The 26,271-nt window shown below is 46.9% G+C and overlaps 2 protein-coding genes across 7 annotated transcripts in view; one reads left to right on the plus strand and one right to left on the minus strand.

Annotated features, from left to right (window-relative positions):
* Nucleotides 1-2,635, plus strand: part of INTS6L (integrator complex subunit 6 like) — a 55,277-nt gene extending 52,642 nt beyond the window's left edge. For 3 of the 5 annotated variants that reach the window (XM_040088923.2, XM_040088924.2, XM_040088925.2), the window contains 2 exons: nucleotides 1,112-1,205; nucleotides 1,626-2,635. In XM_040088923.2, the coding sequence (XP_039944857.1) occupies nucleotides 1,112-1,205; nucleotides 1,626-1,725 (194 nt within the window). In that variant the 3' untranslated portion in view covers nucleotides 1,726-2,635. The remainder of the gene's footprint in view (nucleotides 1-1,111; nucleotides 1,206-1,625) is intronic. The other 2 variants (XR_005704305.2, XR_005704306.2) reach the window with 2 other exon arrangements.
* Nucleotides 2,636-20,635: 18,000 nt separating this feature from the next.
* Nucleotides 20,636-26,209, minus strand: LOC120764850 (ER membrane protein complex subunit 5-like). 2 transcript variants are annotated; one of them, XM_040088965.2, is made up of 4 exons: nucleotides 25,818-26,209; nucleotides 24,681-24,733; nucleotides 23,721-23,824; nucleotides 20,636-22,705 (listed from the first exon to the last, which is right to left on the minus strand). In XM_040088965.2, the coding sequence occupies exons 1-4, from the start codon at nucleotides 25,924-25,926 to the stop codon at nucleotides 22,543-22,545; spliced, it is 429 nt and encodes a 142-aa protein (XP_039944899.1). In that variant the 5' UTR covers nucleotides 25,927-26,209; the 3' UTR covers nucleotides 20,636-22,542. The 2 variants fall into 2 exon arrangements, with proteins under 2 accessions (XP_039944899.1, XP_039944900.1); XM_040088966.1 differs by lacking the exon at nucleotides 25,818-26,209 and adding an exon at nucleotides 25,124-25,227.
* Nucleotides 26,210-26,271: the final 62 nt, after the last annotated feature.

The following is a 26,271-nucleotide window of genomic DNA, read 5'->3' on the forward strand; positions in this document are numbered from 1 at the left end:
TGACCATTTATCCTCCCTCTGTCTACTGCATCACTCAGAGCAGACTGAAACTCCCTGGAGTCTGAGTCCAGATGATCAGGCCCCTTTGAGTTTCCTCGGGACTCAGCCCAATGGCAACTTAATGGAGAGAGAGACAGCTTTGATCCCGTTGTCCAAAAAGTAAATTTAATAATACTAAAATAAGAAACCGAACTGGATCAAGGCAGTAACAAGGGGCAAAAGGCAAAATGCCAAAGGCGGGGTCTTTGGTCAGACAAGAGGTACTTATGCACCCTGATGTGGGTGGGGAGTTAAGGTGGGGTCTGAGGGAAGGGTCCAATGGGGGACAACGATTAAGAATATTAAAATTCTTGCACCAAAAATCAACCTATGATAACACAGAGAACTAAGAACTTTCTAGTAACAATTTGCATAGAAAGCATGTGAATAAGCCTTTTGCTTATGGCACTGAAAATGGAGTTTCCCAAGGCATTTTTCCAGGGTTCTCTTCTTCCCCAAGGAAACTGCCCTCTACAGCAGATTCTTGGTCACAGCACCATAAATGTATTCATACTGGGGTCAGTTATGGAAAGTAGTGAAACAGTGCTGGTTTTAAATTTGTTTCCAATTTAATATGTCTAGTTTATTCTTTTGCAGTGGATATATTTACCTTGTACCAATGGGACAGTTGTGTTGTGCTCACACTAAGGGTTGATAATTTGTCTTTCTAGAGATCTAATGGCAACCTCTGCTTTCAGAAACGATGGCTCCAGGCTAGATCAGGGTTTGGTGGCCCCGTGCATGTTAACTGTGATCATGGAAATGGGAGGCTTCTCTCTACCCAGCCTCCATTTTCTGAGGATAAATGTTCCTAGCTGCTGCTCTTTAATGAGAACCTTAATCTTTGGTGCCACATTTGAATTCCCAGATCATCACTATTACTTTAAATTATTCTATCACCCGTGTTCTGCTCTTAAAGCTAATGCATGTGTTTTTCTTGCCTTATGTGTTTTATCATACAGAGATACATGAAATTGGGCTTCGCTTTTCCTTTTTGGCTCTTGAGCTTTTCTGAAATTGCATCTGCAACATTCATTTTTAATACATGGTTGAATTTTCATCTCTTTTTTAGATTATGAAAAAATATTTTCTCTTCTTGAGGAGGTGCAAGGACCTATGGAAATTCAGAAGTATTTCATTGAATTTGCTATCAAGGAAGCAGCAAGGTTTGTATAGATAGAAATGACTCAGAGTCATAAATTAAATATTAATTTAGATCATGGTAGTAAATAATAAACTTTATCAGTGCTAGTATTTTTGATTTTCTGTTTTGACAGAATTATAATTTTTTTAGTGGTCAAACTACCGTTACATTTTTATGTAGTAAATGGTCCTTACTTAAAGTTTAAATATGAATTAGAGAGATAATAGGTTGTTATTAAAGACCAACTCAAAATATGAGTGGGTTGGGGAGGGGCAGATGTATTAAATTTTCTAGCCATTCTAATGCCACAAATAAAGAAAGCTCTTCCCTACTGGCAACAAGGAGCCTCTGGTAATATGATTTATCATGGCTGAATATTCTTGAGTTGTTCAACTGTATTTTTGGAAAAAGAAATTTATATTGCTCTCCCTCTCTTCTGTAGGTTTAAAAAACGGGTCTTAATACAACACTTAGAGAGAATACTAGAGGAACTAGATTTCACCAGCCCACCCAACAGAGTTAATCATGTCAACAGTAGATAATAATGTTCCGGACAGACGAATGTGGACCAGGAATGAGTTTGCTGTGCCACAGAAGAGTGGAAGAGGATGTAGCTGCTGCCCTTACCATCTCGGCAGTCAAGTGATTTTACTGTCACAGTCTGAGAAGAAGCAGTGGAGCTTTAACTTTAAGAGCCTGATTCGGCAGCTGGGCTATAACCTTAAGGATTTGCTATGAAAGGTGTGGCTTTTTCCTGTGGAGGGTGCTCTTTGCTCAACAGGCGGAAGAAAATAACCATTGCTGCCCCTCCTGCAGGTGATGAGAATTTACTCATTTGAACGCTGTCATTAGACATTTACGTGCTATAGGCAGCAGGTTGCACTAAAATGGGGCACTGTCAAATGCACACACAGTCTGCATCGTGGAGAGAGCCCGTGTGTTCCCAAAAAAACCCTCCCAGAAACACCTGCACTGGTAAAATTGCATGTTGCCACCACAGAGACAAGGGTCTTGTTCCCAAGAACTGCTAGCCATGCCTTTAAACTTGAGATTCAGTGTAGATTGAGAGTAAAGAAACTGCTATTGTGTTAATGAAAGCTAAAGACAGCCCTGTGACTGTTACCACCTGATGGTCACTAAACAATCTACCTCAGACTCTCTTCTGTTTTGTCTGCAGACATTATGAAAGTGCACCTGAGGCTTCCCAGGTCCCCGACTTCAGTTCTCTTTCATCCTGTGAGGAGGACGGAGATTCTTCAGGTGGCCTTGGCACACGCTGTGCTTTGGAAGCACTAAAAGGAAACGCTTTTCAAAATGTGTATTTTAATGTTCATACAAAAGAGATTATTTTGAACAGTATTGTTACCAGATCACTAATTTGATATTTTAACTGTATAATTTTTTTGGAACATATGTATATATAAAATAAACCATTTTATTAATTTTTAAGAAGTGCTAATCTGAGGAGTCTGTAGCGGGCAGCACTGAGTTCCTCCAGTTGTCTGTTACCAGCAGACTGAGGATATTTTTGTAAAACCAGCTGAACCTGTTCTTTCACACCTCAGCTTGTGGTGTTAGCTGCAGAATGTGTTTGTACCCTGGAGCACTTGCCCAGGTGTCACTCAGCTTGGCCTCTGGAGTGCATATTTTTACTCAGTTTTGAGGGCCATAAATTCCAGTTTACCAAACCCTTGGTTACCTGAGCTGGTATCCTCTCCTCTGTTCTTAACTATTTTGTCCAAAGGCTATTCCATATATGACAGAACATACAAAGAAGACTGAAGCCACCTGCATGTAATTTTTTTTCTCTCTAAAGCAATACTAATAATGTGCCAGTATTAAGTGGCTCCTAGGATGAGTGTGTATTTTCAGTTGTTTGCTCATAACCTCCTCTGAACCTCTAACAACTTTCTTTAAAAGACAGGTTAAAGTTGTGCTCATGCTGACTTGTGCTCTTGGCCTTGTATGGGAAATATCCCAGGGATTCCAGTGGACTGGCCAGGCAGGGAAACAGATTCTCATGGTGAGCCTGTACTTCTCTGTTCCTGCTGGTATTTTTAGTACAAACCAGCCTGTGAGACCTCTTTTCCATCTGCTCTGAAGCAGTGGCCTTGGTTTCCTTGGAAGATGCAGTTTGACCATTGGAATGACACCAGTGAAATCCAAGAAGGAAATGAAATTCAAGAAGGAAATGAAATACAGCAACAGCAAATCTCTGTCACGGTGTATATGAATGAAGTGACATAGGGGAAGGCATTACTATAAATGTTCCCTGATTCTTAGAAGTAACTTTTATTCATCTGTGCAGATGAATAAAATTGAATTTTTTTTTTTTAAACCCCACAAATACCTTGAAATGATACAATGGGGGATTTACTCCTTCAACTTTCACATGGCAGCTGTTTGTCACTGTGGTGGACCTCCCATGCCAAATGTTGGACTCCTTATAAGGGATTTTATTTACAGAGGGTCAGATATGCTGTGCATACCTCGTTATAAAATGGCCTGGTTAAATGCATCAAGTTGCATGTAATGTGCTATTCTTGAAATAGTAGGTGATAAGAGGAGACAGCTTTCTTCCATGTAGTTAATGGCTGTTTAATTTTCATCACTGATTCCAGAGACACTTGATCATTGTGTGTCTGAGCAGGGGCCATATTTTTAACTAGTGACCTTGTTAGTGTGTAAATCTGCTCTTTGGTGGGATGCAGTTGGCTGCCAAATCAGCTGCAGGGAGCTGGTATCTTCCATTCACTCATTTGGAATCTTGCACCTCAGAAGCTACAAAATATTCAAGTGCAAGCAGTGAGAATTTTCCCTTACCTCACCATTATTTTATCTGAATAGATTGAATTTGGGTTAGAGTTTTAGAGCAGCAGAAACCATATAGTGAACTGGACATGAGTCTTAATAATAAGGAAGGAAGGAAGATGTCCTCAGGGGTTGTATCAGTGCAGAGATGAAAACAAAGGAGCAACACCAGTTGATGAAGAGCACATACAGCCCTGAATTTCACATGGGAATGGCTCATTTAGGAAGCAGAAAATGCTCCACAACTGGTTTAAGATTCTTAATGGAGAGAATTCCTTGTGAGCCAGACCCCAGTGCTGGATGTGGGTGGGACATGCCTTGAACAAACACAGTCCCAAGCTGTGCTGGCACTTCAGGGACAGCCAGGAGGGCCACACTGATGTCAGGCATTGCTTTTCCTGGTACAGACCATGGCCCAGCAGCACGAGCTGTATCACCAGGGCTGTGACCTGTGTGATAGGTGAACCTCTTGCAGAAGGAGTACCTCAGCAAGGGCTCAGGAGAGAGGATGGGTCCACTGATGCCTCCTGGAATTGGAAGTCATTTGTGCTTTGCACAAACTTATATTTTTGACCCCTTGTTTATGTAAGGTTGAAATAATGTGGCACAGTTGAATGTTGGGAAGTAGGGAAGAAATACAGCTCTGTGTTTCCTGTAAGGAGCACTGTTTAACAATCTGAATTAGCAAATTTAGCGCTTGCCTTCCTTGGGTGAAAGGGTTGTGAGGTGCTTTGGAGTCTGGATATCTGTGTGAGTTCTGCTGCATCTGCTTTCTGACCCTCTCTTAACTAGGCCTCCTCAGTGCGTTACCTTTATTTTTTCCCTTGTAGACATGAAGGGTTTTTCCTCCTAAGCCATGCAGCTCCCAGGCTGGTCACTATGGCAAGTGTCAATTGGGTGCTGCTGTTCCCAGTTTGGGGGTGCAGTGCATTTATGGTGGGCACATGTATTCTTGCCCAGGTTTAACCAGCATCAGAGAGTGATTGTCATCTTCCAAAATAGCAGCTGCAGAGGCTGTTACTCTGCTGTGTTTGATTGCTGTGGTCAAGCAATTGTATGTCTCCCTTTGCAGGAAACTAAAAAAAAAACCTCAAACCTATTTTTGTTTTTTGTTTTTGGGTTTTTTTTCATCTGGTAATTTTCTCCTGGTTCTTCCTCTAAACTGCCTGGCTGAAATAGCAGCAGTGTAGGCTGTTGAGTTTGATTTCTTTTGGTCTGTTCTTTAGTATCTACTAAGAAACTTCTGATGGAAAAATGCAAGAAATGCATTACCTAACAGAAACAAACAGTTAAAAAACCTATAAAGCTCAATTACAGTGTTTCACACCAGCAACATTGCAACATCACACCTTTAGCAAAAGGACTTAAGAGTGCTTGTCTTGAGAATGTGCAACCTAGTTAAGCAGAAAACAAGGCCAAAGACACTTCAGATCTGGCAGACAGGTTTGGCAGTGATCTGAAGGAGGAATACTAGTCACTGGAATTAAAAGGAGCTGCTGCTTGCAGGTCTGCAAAAACAAGTTGAAGTCTATCCTAAGTGGAAAAGGAAGGAACTGGAGAAGAAGAATGCCTTGGGATTTAGCAAAAATCTTCTGGCCTGCAGGAATTGTTAAGCTGTATTCTAAATCTGAATCTTGAGATTATTTCAAGGAGGATGGACTAAACAAAAAATGTCGAACTTTGCTGAAATTATCCATTCAGTTGAGCTGCAACCTGGCTTGTTCATCACTGAAAGACTGTTGGCTTGGCTTTGGCATTGGTGTTTTTCTTCTCTGTCTGTGATGTGGTGTTGCCTCTTGGTAGTGGCTAAAGCAGTGTGGCAGGGGAGCCCTGTGGTTGTCCATGGAGCTGGGTGCACAGACAGGGGCTGTGGGAAGAGTTGGTGGAAAAGGGAGTTGCTGCTTGTGTGCTGTGGGAGGTGGTTCAGCTTCACCTCTTCCATGTAGAGCCTTCATTTTAAAAGTGCACAAGATGCTTCTCAGGGCTGGGAGCACAGATCTGGTGCCTTGAGCAGCTGATTACTCAGAGTTGAGAGGATGGATGCACCAAGGAAGGAGTTAAATTGTTGTACAGACTTGTGCAGCCTCGTGGTAAATGCTGGAGGATATTTCCATAGGCAGTGGAAGAACTGAGCTGCACATGCCTTCAGCCACATGGCTTTGCCAGGAATGGGGACTGGTGATACCATGTAAGGAAAATTGCTCTTTTGCAGGAGCTTGGAAGTGCTCAAAACAGCTGCATATTTCTTCAGATTTCTTGAGATTTTTGGGATGAAGCTCTCAAACAATTTATATTGAAGTCCAGAAGAATAGTTTAGCCTGGGAAAGGTGGTGGAATGGAAACCTCAGATGAGATTTTTGCTGGAGATCTGATGTTTTTCAGAGCCTGGGGAAGTTTTCTCTTTACATCTGCAGTGGGAATTTCACAGCTATTTCCTAGTCCTGGACCAGCTCCAGCTGCAATGGAAGTAGCTGGATCCTTGGTATTTCTATATGCTTGCTGTCATCTCAATCACTGTCACTCCTAATGCAAAGTCTTGTATAATGTCCCTTAAAATATTGGACACCTCTGGCAATTTTCTGTATCCCAGTGCTCCACTTGCCACTGCTGAGCAGCTGGTAGGATGGACAGAGCTTTTTGGGAATGATCTCCATGGTGTGTGCTCATTTTAAAAGTACTTAGAGCCCTGCAGGATGTTGAACAGGAGGAGAGGGTTATAAAGCATTTTGGTATATAAAGTATTACTAGGGCAAAGCTCTTTTTGCATGGTCAGCCTGTTTCTTGTCATTTACTCCAGAGCAGGTGTATATTTTAATGTTAAATTGTATTTGTAACTGTTTAATATGTGGAATATATCAAAGAGGGATTCAGCCTTTTGTAAAGGATTGAGTTGGGAGACTTCCCCCCTTGCTTCATCTTGCAGCTGTGACCCATGTGCTTGTGCAGAGGCGGCTCTTGCAGAGAAGGATGCTGGGCTGTGCTCAGGTTTTCCACAGGGAAGGACTACTCTGGAACCATCCCGGGTCTCAGATCAGTGACAAAAGGCAACTGGAGCTGATTTTTGCTGGGTTTGTGGAAATGCACTTACTGTTTCTTGAGGTGGTGGTAGCAGTGTGAGCAGTTCTTGTCTGGGCACAACTTTCAGAGCTGAGGAGGCTGTCGAGGTATTTGGGGTTTGAGCAGCCACAGGTCTGGTCAGGGCACGCTGCTGTAGTGGCTGCCTGATCCCTTGGCAGTGGGTGTCTCAGGGATCAAGGGTGCTTTCCTAAGTAGGACAGAAGTAAAAATGAGCCCTGTTACCCAAGACTAGAAAGTGATTTAAAAAAAACAGGTATTTTGCTGATTGTAGATGATTATAATACAGCTGCTTGACAGTGACATCCCAGCCATGGAAAAATAACATCGATTCTTTGAGCTGTTTTCCAGTCTGCACAGCATATTAAAACCCTTCATGCACAGCTGGCACATTTAACTTTGATTATGTTGTTGAAGTGACTGATCTGAGAGCAGCCTGGATCCCAGTTGCTTGCAGATTTTGAAAATAAAATTGTTCCAATTCATCCGCAGTTGGTTATTTTGGAAGAGAGACAAACTATCTCAAGCACTTTTAGGGCTGCTAATTAAAGTCTTGTGGCCCTCCTCTGAGGGAGTCTTTAAAGATGGATGGAGGGACTTACCCAAGGTCATATAGTGTATCACTAACAAAGATGATTATAAAATCTGTGCCCTAATTTGGTCTTGCACACTTGAATTATTTCCCTGGTGTGGGAAATCCCACCACAAACCAACACACTGGCTGCTGGGCTCTTGTACATGTCAGTGGGTTCCTTTTTCACTGTGCTCTCCCACCTGCCAGCTGGGTCTGGCATGGGAGCAGTGTGAGGTGGAGGCAGGACAGGCTCCCTACTGCTTCCTCACAGAGTTGGCTGCAGTGGGTGCCTTTTGGCTGGCAGTATGCTTCTGGGGCTGGAAAAAAGCAGGAGCTTGGAAAGGAAGGTAGGAGGGCTGCAGAGAAGCTGCCCAAGCTTGTAGGCACTTGTGGTGGTACTGCCTATTCATTAGTTTGGCTTCTGACCTGAGCTGCTCCAGCACCTTTCCTTTCCCAGCTCAGTGAAAGCACATTTTGAAATTCCGCTGGCATCTTGGGTTCAGGGCTCCTCTCTCTGCACACACAGAACTTAGAAGCCACTATCCAAAATGATCATTAGTGGAAAAGGAGACAGTGGGAGACTCAGGAGCTCTGGAAGAGGCTTTTAAGTGTATTGCATCCATCAAACCCCCCCACAGGAGTTCTGGCAGAGAACAGGATTGCCAGTGTGCGGTGGCAGCATTTGGCTTGCTGGGAGCTGGATGTAGGCAGGACATGACGAGGCTCAGTGAGCTGGGAAGACTCACCGAGCTGCTGCGGCGGCAGCCCCTGTGGCTTCCAGCAGGTGAAACCAGGTCAGAGCGACTCCTGGGAACTGTGTGAATTCCCTGCAGGAAAGGCAGTTACTGGTGAGTCACAGCCCAGGCTGTGATGGGAAATGGTTGCTGGATAATAGGTTGAGCAATGGTGGTGGCTTTTCTTCACGCATCAGGACCCTGAGGAGGCTCTGACCTCGTAGGACAGCTGAAAACTGTTTTGTGTTTGGGTTCCAGGTGGCCAAAGCTGAATTCCTGCAAATGTGGATACAACAGGCTCTCCTTCCCAGGGTCTGCCTTGCACCCCTGGACTTGGTGTACCCATTGTTGAAGGGAGAAGGGGTTGTGAAGGTAAGGAGATGAAAGGGACAGCTCTTGCTATGATAAGAAACCAGAAAGAGGTTGAAAACCTTTCCCTGTTCATGGTCAGGCAGAGGTGGGAGCTCCTCTGAGGGACTGACCAGTGGTGAATTTAGAAGGTTGGTGCTGTGTTCAGTGCGAGGCTGGCGTGGGGCCCTGCGAGGGGGTTTCATGCTGATGGAGTGCTCTGCTCTGTCTGGAGTTCATCTGTCGTGACTCACTCATTTCACTGCTCTTGTTTTAACTTGCACTTCATCTCTGTGGAGCATCCCATTGCTCTGCTCCTGGAATGTGGTGGGGTTGAGCCTCAGGTCTGCCCCTTTCAAGCTCTGCAGTTGCTGCCTGAGCACAAGAAGCAAAGACAGAGAAGAAAGTGCCTTGCAGAGCTCCCCTGCCCACTGCTCCCATGCTGGGAGACAGCTCAGGCTATTTCCAAGGTTGTCTTCCCTGCCAGCCCAGGACAACCCAAGGCAGCAGCATGGCTGTGGCTGTGCTTGACCACCAGCAGACCTAGGTTTTTAACCAGCCCTGTTGCATCCTGTAGGATATGTGGGTCCCTCCCATGGGAGATGAACATGGGCCTCGCTCTGCTGTGGCTTTTCCTTTGTGATCTGAAGCTGCTGTATTTAAACAAGTATGGAAGGAGCAGCCAGCTCCAGCTTCAGAGTGGTGGTGGTGACTTTAAAATGTTGCCACCATCCCCAAGGTCCCTCAGCAGAGATCTGTGTGTGACAGGAGGCTGTAGAGCAGCATGGTGGCCTTGGGCAAGGAGAGGGCATTATTTGACCCCTTCCCTCCATGTGCTTTGCATTGTGCTGGGGAGGTGGTGCCTCACTGGGGTTGTCCTCACTGAGGGCTCACCCAGACCTGTGGGTGCCTTGGAGGCTTCAGTAATGGCCCAGGGAGTGACAGCCTGGTGTGGATGTGGGGAAGAAGAGGCCCTCTTTGGACTGCCTGCCAAACTGGCTGCTCCGAAACTGCTTTGGGCTGTGTCCTGTTTTGTGCACTTCTGCATCCGGGATGGGGAATAAATCACTGCTTCAGCCTTTGCTGTGCACACAGGACACTCCTCCTGCATCCTGCACTGGAGCAGAGACATCCTGGGGCAGAGGCAAGGGATTCTGGAGCAGCCTGGGGCTCTGGGGACATCAGCGCTGGCCTTTTGTGGCTGGCCCTGAACTGCTCTAAAATATACAGGAGAAATACCTTGGGGGGAGGAGGGGACTATTTTCTTTCCTTCTATTTTTTTTTTTTTCCCTGAAATCCAAAGTGAAGTGCCCCTGCAGCACAGCCTGCCTCCAGCAGATCTCGGGGAAACTGGTTCAGCCAGCACCAGTCTGGGCAGGGAGAACACTGCGAGTGCTGGGTGCTCTGCTGGCAGCACTGGGATATGAACTGGGAATAGAGCCACATCTTTCTGTGTGGGGGGGCTGTGGGTTCCCCGGGACCACTGGCATAGGGTGAGCCATTGATAATCCAAATGCCACCTTTTATTTTTTTTTTCATCTCCCTATTAAAATGTCCTCGGAAGCTTTGACACCACACAGCCTGGGCCCCTGCCAAGGAGCCCTGGGGCTTGTGTTCCTGTTCATGCTGCCAGGCTCCTGGCTGCCTTGCTGCTCTGTGAACTCCCATTTGCCTTTCTTGGCTGGAAAAAGTATTAGGTTAGCAGGACAGGAAAATTAATTAGCTGCCATTTTAAGGATGTAGCTTTTGTCGCAGTCCAAAGTGTTTTGAAATGGCATTATGTCACTGAGACCAACCTGGGGTTGATTAAAAGGCTTTTACCTGCTGGAATATCAGATTTATTTCCGCTGGGGTTCTGCCCCTGGTGATTATGGCTTCAAGATGAACCTCAAGGCCAAATCCAAGGAGTGTTTTGCCTTCGCTGTTAGTGCTGGCTGTGGAAAGCTGGTACCAAAGTCTTTTCTGCTTGCTTAACATTCAAAATAGCCTTGCTTTGCCCTTCCCCTCTGCAGGCAGCCTGCCAGTCTGGCACAGCATGGCTGGGACAGCAGGGAACTGCAGAGCTGCAGCTTCCCTGCCCGGCTGGGGGGCTTCCCACAGGGAGCCTGGGGGCAGCACTGTGGCCTCAGATGCTGTGGGGTGAGCCTTAGCCTTCCTGAATTGTCTGGTGGAAAATTGCTGCTGTTTGGTGCAGGTGGCAAAAGGGAGCAGAAATGGTGCCACTCTTGGGGGCTGTATCCAGCTGGAGGATGTCCCCACAGTAATGCCCTTGCTGAAGGTGTCAGAGATGGAGAAGGGCAGATCTGCTGCAGTGTGGTGAAGTGTGAGAGAACCCAAGCCATGGGAAGCAAGTGATAAGGAAGCCAAAAATCATTTTAGGGTTAGAAAGTAATTGTCATTCCCTACTTTCTTCAGCAAGGGGGACTGTGTGGGTGCTCCAGAGCACCTGGAAGGGGCCATTAGCTTCCAGCTTTCCCGAGAAAGCTATGCTCCAGCTTTGGGCAGCAGTGGGGCATGGAGCACGTGGGTCCTGAACCAGACTTGCAGTGATGACTCCATCTGGAACATGCAGAGGGGACACATCAGATGTGTGACCAGGAGGGACTTTCACACATGGTGCTGCAGTTCAGCCCTCACTGACCTCTAGAATAAGTGCTTCTGCCAGCTGCACTCCCATTCCAGCCTCATGCAGAAGGGCTGCACGAGTGACCAGTCTCTGACACAAACCATAGTCCTCATCCCCTCACCTGCAAGGGTGTAAATGACTCCTGCCCTCCTTAGCAATTCCCCACTGAGCTCTGGCTGGAAAAGCTCAAAAACCCAACAAAATTAATGCAGATTAAACCTGCTACTTCAGCAATGAATGGAAATTACCAACATATTTTTATTTAACTATTTAATGTAGTAGAAATATCATGGCTTGTAGCCAAAGCTGGCTGTGCATTGGGCAAGGCTGGAAACTCTCCAGTCTAATTCAAGAAACTCTTGGCTGAACTCTTGCTTTGCTTTTCAAGAAGAAGCTCATCTGTGAAGAACCCCATGCTGCAAGGTAAGCACAAGGTGGCCTTGGGATCTAGTTAAGGTACCCCTTCCCAAAACACCGGTTTTATTGGTGTTTTCCCCTTGTATTCTGTGCTGCAGCAGAGAAAGCAGATGAGAGGTGTGTGGCTTGAGGAGTAGACACACAGGCATACCCATGACCCCAGGTGACCAGATCATGAGGATCCTCTGTTTCCCTGGTTGCTGGATCCTTGACCATCACTGGCGGCTTTGCTTTCAGCTGCAGTTGGCAGATCTCTCTGAAATGGAGCACAATCGGTGGGTTAAGATTTTCATATGTGCAATACAAAAAATTCAGAGTGAGCAAGGCTTTGGATAACTGGATTTGGGGTGTTTCTATTTTTAGAGACTGATGTTGTTGGCTGAGGGCCCTTTTGAAATTCTGGGGGGTCCTTTCCACGATGGCCTGACCTATCGGGGAGTAGGGGATGCCTGTTTTGTGCTCTACTCCCCATTGCTGCAGGAAGCTTCTGAACTCCTTGGATGTGTACGTGGGTCTGTTATCAGTTTTTATTGATTTGGGGATGCCCAGGAAGGAGAAAGCCAGTATTAGGTGTTTCATGGCATCACTAGACTTCTCCCCTGTGTGAGCAGAGGCACAGACAGCTCCAGAAAAGGTGTCCACAGATACATGAACATACCTTTGCCTACCAAAGGACATGATGTGGGTCACATCTGTCTGCCATACCTCACAGCTGTTCAATCCCCTGGCATTCGCTCCTGCACTCAAGGCTGGGAGTACGTGTTGTTGGCACAAGGGGCACATTGCTACAATTGCCCGAGCCTGTTCCCAAATTAGGTGGAACTGGTGCATTCTGGTGAAAAAGCTGATGGCTGATTTTGGCTTGTCCAAAGATGTCTGGGAGTGGGGCCATCTCCACAGGCGCAGCAAGAGCATCAGCCCTTCTGTTGCCCTCGGCTATGAATCACGGTAAATTGGTGTGTGATCTGATGTGCATCACATAAAATTGTTGCTCTCGGTGGGAGATCAGATTTACTAGTTTGAGAGCAAGTTGAAAAGTGCAGTGTTGGAGACCTCACTCAGTACAGCCTGCTCAGCTCTGGATACTACACCTGCTACATAGGCTGAATCTGTGACCAAATTGAATGGTTCAGGAAACGTCTCAAAAGCTCTAACAACTGCAGCCAACTCAGCTACCTGAGGTGATCCTTCCACCTCGAATACATCTTTCTCCCACTGCGGGGTCTGAGGATCTTTCCAAGTTATTAGTGACTTGTGGGATGCTCTGGATGCATCTGTAAAAATAGTTAGAGCCTTTAAGGGCCTTCTGCTCTGAACACTTTTTAATGACAATTTGAACTGAATTTGTTCTCTGAAAAATTTGTAAGCAGGCCGATGAATTGAAATTTGACCTGTGTAGCTATCCAGAGCAAACTGCAAAGCTTCATTTTCATGAAGCAGGTGCTCCAACATTGCTTTTGTGATCTGGCCCAAGTTTACCTCAATTGGGATGTGAATGCACTCAAAATCACATCCTGCCAACTCCCTGATCTGGGTCCTGGCTTTCCGGATCAATTCTGCTGCCAGTTCCTGTGGCCTGGTCATTCTTTTGGACCAGTGGTGACTGAGGAAAACCCACTCTATGATTAAGAGGGGATCCCTACAGTCTTTGTCCTATTTTGATTGGTACACTTTTTCCCACTGAAAAATCATCCCGTGTAAGTGTGGCAGTTTGCCTAAAATGATGAATTTGAATGGCGAGTCTGATTTGCACCTGTTGGCCTGTCTGGTGGCCATACAGACCTGTACCTTTCCTAGGGCTGCTCGTGCCTCTTGGGTGAGGGTCCTAGGAGAACTTAGCTCCTCTCCCCCTTTCAACAGATTAAAGAGGGGATCTAGGTCCTCAGTGGTCAGACCTAGCCAAGGTCTCACCCAATTTAAAGATCCACACAGCTGCTGGACATCTGCTAAGGTCCTGATGTTAGTTTTGACATCCAATTTTTGTGGTACACTGGTCCGCTTACCAATCTCCAGACCCAGGTACTTCCAAGGCGGCATCCTTTGAATCTTTTCCTCCTGAAGCTCGAACCCTGCAGCAACCAAAGAATCAATTGTCAGGTCAAGTGCGTGGGACAGTAAGTCATCATTGGGGGCACACACGAGCACATCATCCATGTAGTGCAGGATGATGGCTTCTCCCGCAGCTGCGCGCACTGGGGACAGCAAGGAAGAGAGGTACCACTGACGAATAAATCGCGAGTTTTTCATCCCTTGGGGAAGGTATTTCCAGTGGTATCATTTCCTCGGGGCTTCTTGGTTGACGGTGGGGACCGAGAAGGCGAAACATGGGGCATTGTCAGAGTGCAGAGGAATCTGGAAGAAACAATCTTTGATATCAATAATTGCCAAATTCCAATTTTGGGGGAGCATCGCTGGGGATGGCATCCCTGGTTGGAGAGAACCCATGTCCTCAATGACATTATTAATTTGACAGAGATCGTGGAGGAGCCGCCACTTGCCTTTGTTTGCCTTTTTTATAACAAAGACTGGGGAATTCCACGGAGACGTGGTTTCCACAATGTGGCCTTTAGCTAGCTGTTCATCCACTAGCTCCTGAAGTGCCTTCAATTTTTCTTTACTGAGTGGCCACTGCTCTACCCAGACTGGTGAATCAGTTTTCCAATTGAGTTTCTGGGTAGGGCGCTCTTCAGTGGCCACAGCCTGAAAAACCGGGGGGGCATCTGGAATGCCAATCGTGACCCCCCACTGGGCCATCAGGTCTCTCCCCCACAAGGGCTCTGAATAATCTAAAACACATGGATGCAGTGTAGCAAATTGTCCATTTGGCCCCTTAATTTGCACAACACTTTTTAAGTGTTTTGCCAATTTCATCCCCCCTACACCTTCTACGTGCCCAGCCACATTTTGCAGTTCCCAACGTGAGGGCCACATCCTTTCTGGTATGATCGTTACATCCGCGCCTCTGTCCAAAACCCCCTTGATGTTTATGGCTACCCCCACCGTGACGGACCTCACACCATATTATGAGTTTGTCCCTCCCAATAGCTTGTGTGGGGTAAACTTCTGGGTGTCTGTTCCTCGTGATGTCTTTCTCAGGGAACAGGTCAGGTGCTGGAATTGCCTGAGCTATTACCTGCCCCTTAGGCAGAAACAAGGGTGAATGGACACAGCGCAGCCAGAGAACTAGTTGTTCAGGGTTTGATGAGATGCGACCTGGGAGGATCTCGATCTCTCTTGGTGTGTATTTGGTGTCCCCAAGGATGACATACTTACTGCCAGCGTGTTGCCAGGAGCCTGGCACCTGCAGATCCAAGGAACCTAAATGCCAGTCTGTGTCACCTAGGTGCAAGGACTCTGTCAGCTGCAACCTAAAAGGCTTTCAGAAACATTCAGTGGTTAGATTGGGTCTGCTCACATCATGATCTGAAAGGATCACATCTGGTGACTTCTGCTGAAAAGCAGAACTGATTATAGCAGGATTAGTTAATTTAACATTTGCATTTTCTAGTTTTTCATCCCGCCTCCTCGGACTTGCCCCGTTTACGTCAGCACGCTGGGCAAGGCGGCGCTCACCTTTTAGTTTTTTGAAAAATTCCCTTTGGACCCTCGAGACCCCCACCCCCATTGTCCTGAAAGTCCAAAAATTGTCTCTTTAAAGGACATTGAGATGCCCAATGTCCAGCCTGATCACACAGGATCTCTTGGGCGGTGGTCACACTCTTCTTCTCTTGGGCGGTGGTCATGGCACAGGCACAGGAGGCACGGTGTCTGCAGCAGCGGCTCTTTGAGGTGGCTTGAATGCATCTCTGGAACTGTGGCTTTGGTGAGCTGTCATGAAGGGAACCTTCCTGGCACACACCTGGAGCATGTCATCTAAGGTTGGAGCCGGTTCCATGGGCAGGCTGAGGATGGCTGCCTTGCACTGTTCGTTTGCATTGGTCAGCACCATTTCCTCCAGGACCTGTTCTTGGGCTCCTTCTTTCTTAACCTGTAACTCAATAGCTCTGGTTAATTGCTCCACAGATTTTACAAAAGGTTCTGATGGAAGCTGCTTTATTTTACTGTAAGCTTGGAAAGGCCCATTGGGCTGGATTGAAAAAGAATGCTTTGGAAGCAGCATCTTTCATGCACTCCAAAACAGCTAAAGGAATTTCCTGAGCCTGCTTGAGGGCTGAGACCCATTCACCATCACCACATAGATGTTCTAATCGAATTGGCAAATTGTTATTATCAACAGCCATTTCAGGATTTTGCCACAGCTTGGGAAGTAAATCTCTTAACAGCTTTTTCCATGCTGCCTCCCAGAGTCTAAATTCTGTGGAGGATGATAAGACACGAAAAAAGTTTTCGCAAGTTGAATGGGAGAATTACATTGCCTGCTAAATTTGCTTTTAAAAGGTTGTGAAAGTATTCACTTTCACGTCCAAATTCATTATGAACTTTGCATAAATCCCAAATCACTTGTTAGGGGAAGGGGTCCCAATCTCCATGGTCAACACACCCTCTTTTTTGACCGTCGATATGTGACAGGGGTAGCAGAAAAACTGGGATCGGTTCCTGCTTCTGGGTTCCCGGCTTCCCCCCCCCCCGCCCCGGGTGTGGGACTAGAATTGTGGGTGGGGAAACCGTGGGAATCAGAGTCAGGGAGGGGATGGAGGCTTGAGTCACAAGGGGCGGAGTTGGAGGGCAGAGGTTTGAGGGTAGGGGGCAGAGTTGGAGGAGAGGGTGGTGCCGGGGGAGGCACTGAGGGGAAGGAGGGGTCTGGGAAGAGGAAGGGGTTGCTCAGGTTATGAAAGGGATTCTGGGAAGAAGGAGGGTTAGACAAAGAAAGAGGCTCCATGTGTTTTGGGAGCACATGGCAGCCACCATCTTGGGGAACAAAGGAGAAGAATGCTGCATGGTCCCGTCCATCTTGTGACCCCCCCTACAAACCCAAAACTAACTTGGGGATCACTAAAATGAGGATTTTGGGCACCCAAACTGTCTGCAAAGGTAAACTGAACACAGGATTTACAAACTGGGAAAGAAGGGAGGCTTGGGGATGGTTTAGGGGTTTCTCGAGCAGTCTGGCCTGGATCACTTGGGCAGGGGGAATCGGGAATTCAGGGAAAGCCAAGGGGACTGCAGCTTCCCTGTGCTTGTTCGTGGGCTGCTTTCCTCAGAATACCCGAGCTTAGGGAAGGGATTTTGGGGTCAGGAGAGGCGGAAACTGGGGAAACTGGGGAAAATTCACTAGGAACTGGCTGTTTCTTCATTTTGCTTTTGCAATGCAAGCCAAATTTGCAAACTCCAGGGAGCAAAATTTGCGGTTTCTGGGTCCTTAGAGGTGCCTGATTCAGCCAATTTATTTGCAACAGCCTCCCAAAATTGTGGGCTGCTTATTTGTTCTAAGGACACGTGGGGAAAGTGAAAAAACAACCAGCAAATAAATTTTTTCAACTGTTTTTTTGAACAATGGGTCCCCCCATCATTCAAGGCACCTAAAACTTGGCAAAAGACCTTTTTCTGGGACACAGACAGCCTAGCACCCATTTTTTGGCTCAGATTTTAAGATTCTGTGTCCCCCTTGTCTGCAACTAGGAAACCGAGAGAAAAAAAAAATGCTGAAGGAAAAAAAAAAAACAAACCTGTCATAGTTTTAATTTCAAACTGGGCAGAAACACCAATTAATGTAGTGGTTTCACGTTCACTAAATTTTGGTCTTGGTACTTACTCTTTTTGTGAGAGAGAGACTAGGAGAAAAACAAAGCAGGCACAACCTTAAAATTAACAAATAGTTTATTAACATACACTAAAAGAATAGAAAAACAGAAAGTTGGAAAAAACCTAAAATGGAATGAAACTTCAAAAACACTTTTCCCTCCCCTTACAAACTGTTCACTTTCTTACAAAACAACATAAAGAGACAAAACTTGTAATTTTCAGTCAGTTTCACTATCTGACAATAGTCTTTCATCAATTCATTAGGGGAAGAGTCTCTCTTAGAGTCATGGATCCCACTGACAACTTAGAACAGTTCTCTTGTGGGTTTTAAACTGTCACAAAAACAACCTCCCGGAGAAACCTGCCTTTGTGACCTCTCCCAGGAGCAGTTTCCCAAGCTGCTTATGGGTCATGGGTCTTAGACTTTTGCATACTGGGGTGTCACCTTTTAAAGATGAATAACTCCAAAAGCAAAGGATTCTTCACTTCAAGGTACAGAGATATCTTCTCACTTCTTCACTGGCGCAGGGGGCTTCTCATTTTTATCTCTTTTCAAGCATCTTATAGGATATTACTTAGTTCATCACAAACACCTTTGCTTAAATCCACACACAAATTAAAACAACCATCTCCCCAAATGCATATCTTTCCCATGATTTAAAGGAATGACCTAAATATAGAGTTCATTTCCATGGCTTAAGTAAGAATAGAACAACCAACTCTTCAACCTTCTGTCTTAATAGTCTTTTCACTCTTGCTCTACTGACTTCATGATGTTTTTTTCTTTATGTTCACTCTGTCCTTTCTTACTCTCTCAGAGAAGAGCCAAGCTCTGGAAGCTTCATGTTGCTAAGAAAGAGTTAAATCTGCTCGGAGTCTTTGTCTCTCTCTCTCTGTAGCTTGTGGTGTTAGATGTTCAAGGCCGAGCTGATGAGGGAAGAAAAACTCACGCAGAAACATTAGAGATTGGAGCACTCAGGCAGTCCAGAATCACAAAAAAACTAAGCAAGATCATAAATGCCTTCTCAGCCACCCCTCAATGTAAATTGGGGTGGCTTCAGCCCAAATGGTGCCCATAGCTCTTATCAGGGCCCAGCAGAGATCTCTCCCTGCTCCAGGGAAGTTTAAAGAAAGTAGCTGTTGTAAAACAGCAACCTCTCCTTCTCCCCCCTTCACCTGGGAGCCGATGGAATCCGGCCAGGCCTCAGGCCAGCTCCCCTCTCAAAAGGGGGGAGCAGCAGGCCCAGCTCGATGTTACCTATCTCTCTCTGGCCAAAAGAAGAAGAAAAAGGACCCACCTACAGGAAATTCACAGGGTTTTATATGGTACTTCCCAAAGTCGCAGCTAACAATTTCAGTGGTCAGAATAGATGTCAATATTCTAACTCTCTGATAGGTCCCTATCTCTTCTAAAGCAATTCCCAGGTCCTGACCTGGAGAATTATTTTACATTTTTCTATAACTAAAAAAACAAACTGTACTAATCCATGACAAAACCAAAAACCTGTGAGGAGAAAAGTACCTCCAGAACCCAGGAGCTGCGCAGCCTAAACCGATTTGCTTTTAAAAGCAACCCTGAAGGTCTGCCCTGAAGGCGAGAACTTTCCCCAAAGGAAAATCCTTTCCCTGAAGTTTTAAGCCTCTGAAAGATTTTTTTTCCTAAGATTCCTGAGTGGGAATACTTACCAAACTCTGGCATGGTGACAAAAAATTTCCCAGTCGCTCCCTCTGCCTGAAACTGACCCTTTGGTGCAAAAAGATCTTCCAGTTTCGGTTCCCAGGGTCAGCTAGCCACACACGTGGTCGCTTTCTTCTGGGAGCAGCCTGCCGTTCGGGGGGCTTCTTCGCAGCAGTCCGATGGGCTTTTTAAGTCCACAGGAAAAGTGCAGCCTCGCTCTGTGGAGTCTGGTGTTCCAGGGACTCCACAGCGAACGCCAAGCCTGACGGGTCTGTCTCTTTGTGTGGATTTGCCACGTTTTTGGACTCACGTGCCTGCATGAATTCCTTTGGCCACGTGCTCCATGCTGGTTCTTTGGGCCTCACTCCTGGGAGCTACGCCAGTGGCTTTGGGCACCACGTTGCAGGTGCCACTTGTGGTTTGCCTCTCTCTTGGAGCCCCGGCTCCATTTTCGCTCCAGCTAGCTCGAGAGACAAACCGCAGTTGGAAGGATTTTTCCTCAGGGACCCAAAGCCTAGGAGCGGCCAAGAACTTTTCCCTTAGGAGAGAGAGCAAATCCCCATTGAGGGCAAAGGAAGGTCTGCACTTGATCTGAGTGTGAAACCAGGGCTTCATTCAGTCTTTCTTCTGTGATCCTGCCCCAGCCTGGGTCAGGAGCCCCTTCCCACCCCTGGAGCCAAGAGGGCTTGGCCACATGTTGCTTTGGCTTATATCCAGGGAAGGGGCTAAAGGCAGGGACAAGCCACCACCCAATCAGGGATAAGGTGGGAGTGAAACAGGGTTGGATTACATTCCAGGAAGGGAACAATGTGGGAGATGGGTAGGGACAAACTTTGGGATGTTACATTTTCCAGGGGAACAGGGGGATACAGAAGAAACCATTACGAAACCCAATATAAAAATGAAATGCAATATGAAACCAAATAATACACAGCAACAGAGGTGAGTTTGCTGCTCTCTCTGGTGCAATCCTCATGGATGCTGTAGTTGAGCAACCTCCTCCAGTGGAAAAGCAGAGCAAGGAGTGAAAAGTGATCTTGCTCAAGTCCAGGATTTTAACTATCGTCAGCCCTGGGAGCAGCTGGAATATTTCCCCCAGTGACTGTTGCAACATGAGACCTTGCAGGAGCCTGTCCCATGGGCTGGCAGGGGATTAGCACATGGTAGAAAAGCCTTTACTGTGGTTAAATTGAAGACAGAAAATGTGTCAGCTTTGGCAGAGAGAATGACAAGGAGCCTCAAAGGCAAGCAGATCCCCAGGCTGGCAAGATTTCCCTCCTGTTTTACTCAGCTACTTACAGCTATTTTGATTCCATCTTCTGATCTTATCTCCCAGTAATGAACACCAAGCCAGACAGCACTTTCCCACAGAGCTGCCATAATTAAGGCAATCACTTCATGTCAGTGCTGGGCAGTCACTTTTAAATAGTCACTCACCAAGGATTTGCTGCAGCAGACTCCAGGATGCTCAGAAATAAACAAACACTTTAAGGATATCAATTTTTATTTGACATTGTGAGATCAATAAGAAAAAATAATTTGTACAGCTTTGATAGAACCGTTGCTGCTGCAGAGTGAGGCTACTTCTCACAAGAAGGGCCCTGACACAGTCACAGGGTGCTCCAAGCAGCAGGTCCCTGTAGCCTTCCAGCAGCACAAGCGGGGCTTCTCAGACATTTTGTGCGAGCAGCTCTGCTCTAAGACCCTCTGCAAAGGGCTCAGTGCAACCATGGCATCTACTACAATGGTTACTGAGCTCCTGCTATGCTTCTCCCTCCCTCTGCTAATTCTGTCTCTCCTCTGCCCTACAAGGTCACCTAGCCCATGTTCAACCTCCCCTCTGTGCAGCAGCTGCTACACAGCAGCCCTGTTCCCCAAGGGAACAGCTCTGTCCACAATGGAGAGATGACCCAATACTATTTTCGAGGCCTTTGGTGCTGGCAGGAGCTGATTTGTGACACCAGCAAGAGGGGGACCAGGACACTTCAGGAACTAATCCTGCAGCTCAGATGCTTTCAGCTGGCAGAGTAACCCTTTCTAATCAAACCCAGATGCTTAAGAGTGATTGCAGAGCAGCAGCCACAGATATTGCTTGAGCACTGGGGCACCCACTCCATAGGATGGGCAGAGCTAGAAAAAGAGGCTTTGGTTTACACAGTAATTTTGCCAAGCTTTTTGCCTTTGACAGTTCTTAACAGTTTAAAAAAATACCAAACACAACTCAACCAATGCCAGGACAAAAGGCTGAGTTTCCACTGTGCCAGTGAAACATCCTCCAACCAGGCCAAATTCTCGCTGGCCCCACTAGTATCTTGACCTACCCTCCCTCTGCTGTGTCAGGGAGGTGAAAAGCCAGACCAAGAGAGATTTTAGCATTGATTCAGCCCCTGAGGGGAGATAAGAATTTAGACATAAGTAAGAGTTAAGGACAGTATGATCAGCTCTAATACATGAAATCAAGACAGTAATCTTAAATCAACAAAGGGCTCAGTTGGCAGAAAAGGGGTAGCTGTCCTGGATTAGTGCCAGCAAACAGAGCAAGCTGCTGGACCCTACCCCTGGATCACTCACAGAAGGGACAGTTCTTACTGATACTTGAATATGAAGATGACCTGGAGATTGTACCTGGTGCCAACACCATTTTCGGCATGTACACAATGTTCAGCATTCCCCAGTTCACAGCCAGAGAACATGGAGTGTGGCAGATGATCTACGTGAGCTGCCTCCCCCACACAAGCACCAATGCACAGCCACAGCCCAGCCAACCTGGGGCAACTTACATGAAATGAAGGAGGGCAACAAGGAAATAACGTAGTAGTGAAAAAACAGGAAAAAAAGAATAACCCTTCACACAACTGTTTTTCAGCATCGTAAAAAAATAAAAATTAAAGCAATCTCTTTGACTTCCCCTGCCACACCGTGCTAGTGTCCCACAGGCATTCGAGGATCAGATACTGCCCTTTTTCCTGCTGTTCAGTGATGCAGTGCACACAGCATTTGAGGGGGTCCATAGACTGTAGTGGAGGCAAACTGAGAAAATAAATACACTCAAACATTCCCTCCTGTTAAAGAACATTAATTGCAGGAAAAACTAGTTTGCTTTTTGTTTTAACTGAAGTTAAGTTAGCTGCAACTCATTTTAATATCTGAAACTTTGAAGATGTGTTTCACAGCATAACTGTAGAATTTACACTGCATTGCCAATCCACAATTTGGTCATTCTCATTAACAGTGTACAAAGAAGATCCTTAGTTTATATATATATTTATATATATATAATAAAGTCTGGAAGATCAATATAAATACTGCTCCAGAAATTAAAAAAGTGTTTACATCCCCAACTTGAATATTACATCTCAGTGTCCTGGGTTATTGGTATCATCTGTAAAAGTCTTAGTGGTGCAGAGGTTCAAATTTTCGAAATTTCAGTGCCGAGCTGGATGACAAAGCATCTTGGTTTGAAGAAGAATTCACTGTGTCTGGGGACTGGAACAATACTCTACCACGATGATTAAATACATAAAAAGACGGATGGTTCCTTAATGTATCAAATGTCCTTCAAAATAAATGTAAAAAGCCAAGGTTAATACCCTCTCAGGGCAGGGAGTTTTGAACAGTCAATCTGGGGTGTATTGACTTGAACACAGAAATACAAGTTTTCAATACAAAACTCTTACTTGCTTTTAAGTTTCCCAAACTAAAACACTGAAGAAATACACAGCCAGTTGTGAAAAAGACCACAAGATGTCCACATCAAAAACTTCCCCTTCCTCTCTGGAGCTCAGGGGCAGCCTGTGGATGCTGCCTGCAGACACACCACATGCCAACCTTTGTTCAGCTGTCGCTTGTGTTAACACCCTCATGATGCTCAGCTTTCCATGGGAGCCTCATGCTAAAGGCTTTAGGTAAACACTCTGAAATACAATTATGTCAACTTTTTCACTTCCCATACTCCCCTGTGGTTTTGGAAATGGCCAGAGGCAATGTCTGCCCATCCAATTTCCTGTCAGAATCACAGACTATTCTGAGTTGGAAGGGACCCACAAGGATCATTGAGTCCAACTCTGAAGTGAACAGCTCATAAAGCAGTTGAACCTACGACTTTGGCATGCTCTAACCAACTATCCTCTTTAAAATCTTGATCCAAAATTCCTTATTTTCTTAATGTCTTTCAGCTGTCCTGCCTTGAACATACTGTGTGAGACTCAAGTGACTCAGACTCTCATGAGGAAGCAAACACAAGCAGGGTGAGAGCCAGACCCTGCAGTCTGAGACCATGTCATGACAGCAGGTGGTGATTCCTGAGCTCTACTTCCCACCTGCACATTTCATTCCTCTACCAAGTCTGCACAGCAGGATTTCAGATGAGGAAAAGCAAGAAGTTTATTTGATTTCTGCCTGTTATCTAACTCTCCCTAAAACTCAAGACACTGTTGGCTTTCGCAAGCGTGGCTGCTCCCCTCAGGTCACTGCCTACAGCATGCACTGAAGGACTGAGCTAAAGATAAGTGATTTCAGTTTGTACAGAGAAGCAGATACCGGTGCATACAAAAAGAAGAAATAAAACATACTTATTCTTGAGTTCTGAAGTGGCATCCATGTCTTTAAACTCTCCTGCAATATGTGCTATCCCATAGCAGGTGACTGCAAAGGCCATCAGAGTCTGCAGGACTATCTGCAACAGAGGGAGCACAGTGCAACACACACATTACTGAGTGTTCTGCAAGTTTACCAAAAAAATCTCAGCTTTCACACAGTATCTCTTGTGCTTTTCATCCAGTGAAAGCAAACAGAGGTGGGCAATCCAGCAGTGGGGAAACTGAGGTACAGGAGAATTAAAATTCCCTCCTATTTGCACAGCAGAATTCTAGCAGAGCTCCAGCTGCCCCAGCACAGGTCAGGGTTGCACCAACTGAATCAACTCACATGGCTCCTCAGCAAGAGCCTGAGGCCAAACACTGGGTTCTGTGCACTCCAGGATCCAAACTCCTGCCAGGAACAAGCCTGGAGTCCCAGGCCAGGCACCATGCTTGGCTCTCCTTGGCACCTAATCTCCCTGCCCTTCTGATTAAGGAGAGAGGGAACAGATAACTGAAGTGGAAATTTGAAAAGCAAGCAAATAAAGTAAATAAAAGCCCCCTTCCTGAAGCAGGTTGTGCTGGGATCAAACAGTCACACTGGATAAACACCTGTCAGCCAACCAGAGCCAGAGGGTGCAGGATGTTTATGCTGCAAAGGAGGTGATGGATGCAAAAGCTCTCTGAGCTACATTCAGGGAATCCTGGACAAGATGCTCCAGGGTAGTTCTAAAAGAGAGGGAGGTCTGGATCTAGGGTTTGGTTTCACTGATAACTACAACACACTCAGGAAGTTGGGATGAAAAGTGTGGTTCTTTTCAACAGTGGGAGCACTGATGAAAGTGCAGCTTAAAAGCTACTTTACTCATTATGCTTGCCTAGCACATTAAAAGGAAGCAATTTAGAGACTAAACCACCCCACAGTTACACCTTTCACACATTGTAAAAACTTACATCTATGGGCAACGTTTCATCTTCCTTTTCTGTCAACCTCATGTAAGAACGATCTACAAAACAGAAACACACGCACGCGTCAAACACTCTATGTATACAAATAAACAGCCCGGTAACACAAACCCCCAGAGAAGTGGCTGCAGAGACAAGTATCAGCCTCCCCGGGCAGCTGGACCGCCCCTAGTGCCACTGAAGCTCCGCTGCTCCGGAGCACGGCTGGCCCTACCCCAAGCAGCCGGCAGGGAGGCGGGCCGTGGGGAGGCAGGCAGCGGGACGGCAGAAGCCAGGCTAAAGCCGAGACCCGGCGGGCGGCAGCTCTCCCTTCCCAGCCTTCTTTTTTCCCTCCTTTCCCGGCTGCTGCGGCGCCCACACGAGGCTCGCCCCGCGCTCCTCCTGAAACCTCCGCTCTCCCCGCAGCTCGGCCCCCAAGGGCAGTGACTCACGCTGCGCCGCCGAGAAAGCTGCGTGTGCCAGGGCGAACAGGCCGAGCCCCACCAACCCCTTCCACACCGACCCCACCGCCATAGCCACCCGCCAGCACCAGGACGCCCCGGCGCACGATTATGGCGTCACCGGGGGGGTGGGACCAGACCGCGCCCGGGGAGTGTGGTGTACAAAGAGGGCGTGGCTTCAGCGGCAGGGGGCGGAGCTATCGATAAAATGCGAGAGGGTGAGTAGACCCCAGGAGAGTGGTTCTGGGGGGTGGCTGAAGGAGAAGGGGCTTATACTCCCTTCCCCCCAACAGGCCCTTTCTTTCCACCGGGCCAGGCCGGATCCCTTCCAGCCAAAAACAGAGCGTAGAGCCAGTGGTGCTCGAGTTAATTCTCATTTTCCATGTATTTAACCTCAAAGCTTGAGAAACCGGTGCATGAAAAAACGAGGCAAAGGGATGCACACAGTACGTGCAGGAGGGACGTCCCTGGCCGAGCCAGGTTTGGGGCAAAGCACGGAAACAGCAGGGTCCCACACAGTCAAGCATCCTGGGTCTTCCATGCCCCCAAGGCACAAAGGCAATTGAGGACGTTTCCTACAAGTCACCTAAATTTAAGCTGATCATTGGCATTTATTGCAACCCTTGACCCACCGGCTCCACCCATCCCCCTCTATTTCTTGGTATAAAAAAGGTGGGAAGTTTACCCCGATCCCACTTCGGGGCTGACGGCGGCTCTTGGCACCATCCACATGCCTTGGCACGGTGTGAAGGCATGACCAGCCTCCAGGATCCACCTGGACCCCGTCTCCCCATGAGCCGGGGCCGGGGTGTGTCCTGCAGGATATCCCTCCAAAGCACCCTGCGCACAAACAACACTTGCTCCTGTGCGTGACTACGCTAAACTACCTTGCACCAAGTCTGTCTGGGGATTTCTTTTCCCTCTTACAAACCCCTTCGAACTCTGATCACCTTCCCCCTTCTCGCACCCTTCGTCGTTCCTCGCATCCCGTTCCCTAGGACTGACTCGTCTCAGCCTCCCCAGGGCTCATAGCAGCCCCAGGCATCCCTTTCCCTCCCAAACCTCGCCTTACGAACTCCCCAGCACCTCCCTCGTCCCCGTCGCCCCTCTCCTGCTCCGTCGCTGCCGTCCCATCCCTA

This window comes from Hirundo rustica, chromosome W (assembly GCF_015227805.2).
Source record: "Hirundo rustica isolate bHirRus1 chromosome W, bHirRus1.pri.v3, whole genome shotgun sequence".
In the NCBI taxonomy this organism is placed as follows: domain Eukaryota; kingdom Metazoa; phylum Chordata; class Aves; order Passeriformes; family Hirundinidae; genus Hirundo; species Hirundo rustica.

Excerpts from the sequence above, each read along its gene's own strand:
- LOC120764850 (XM_040088965.2), bottom strand. The coding sequence starts at position 25,926 with ATGGGGAGACGGGGTCCAGGTGGATCCTGGAGGCTGGTCATGCCTTCA. Across the intron at positions 24,734-25,817 it reads AGCCCCGAAGTGGGATCGGG|ATCGTTCTTACATGAGGTTG; the intron begins GTAAACTTCCCA and ends TCTGTTTTGTAG. Across the intron at positions 22,706-23,720 it reads ACTTCAGAACTCAAGAATAA|GACATTTGATACATTAAGGA; the intron begins GTATGTTTTATT and ends TTTATTTTGAAG.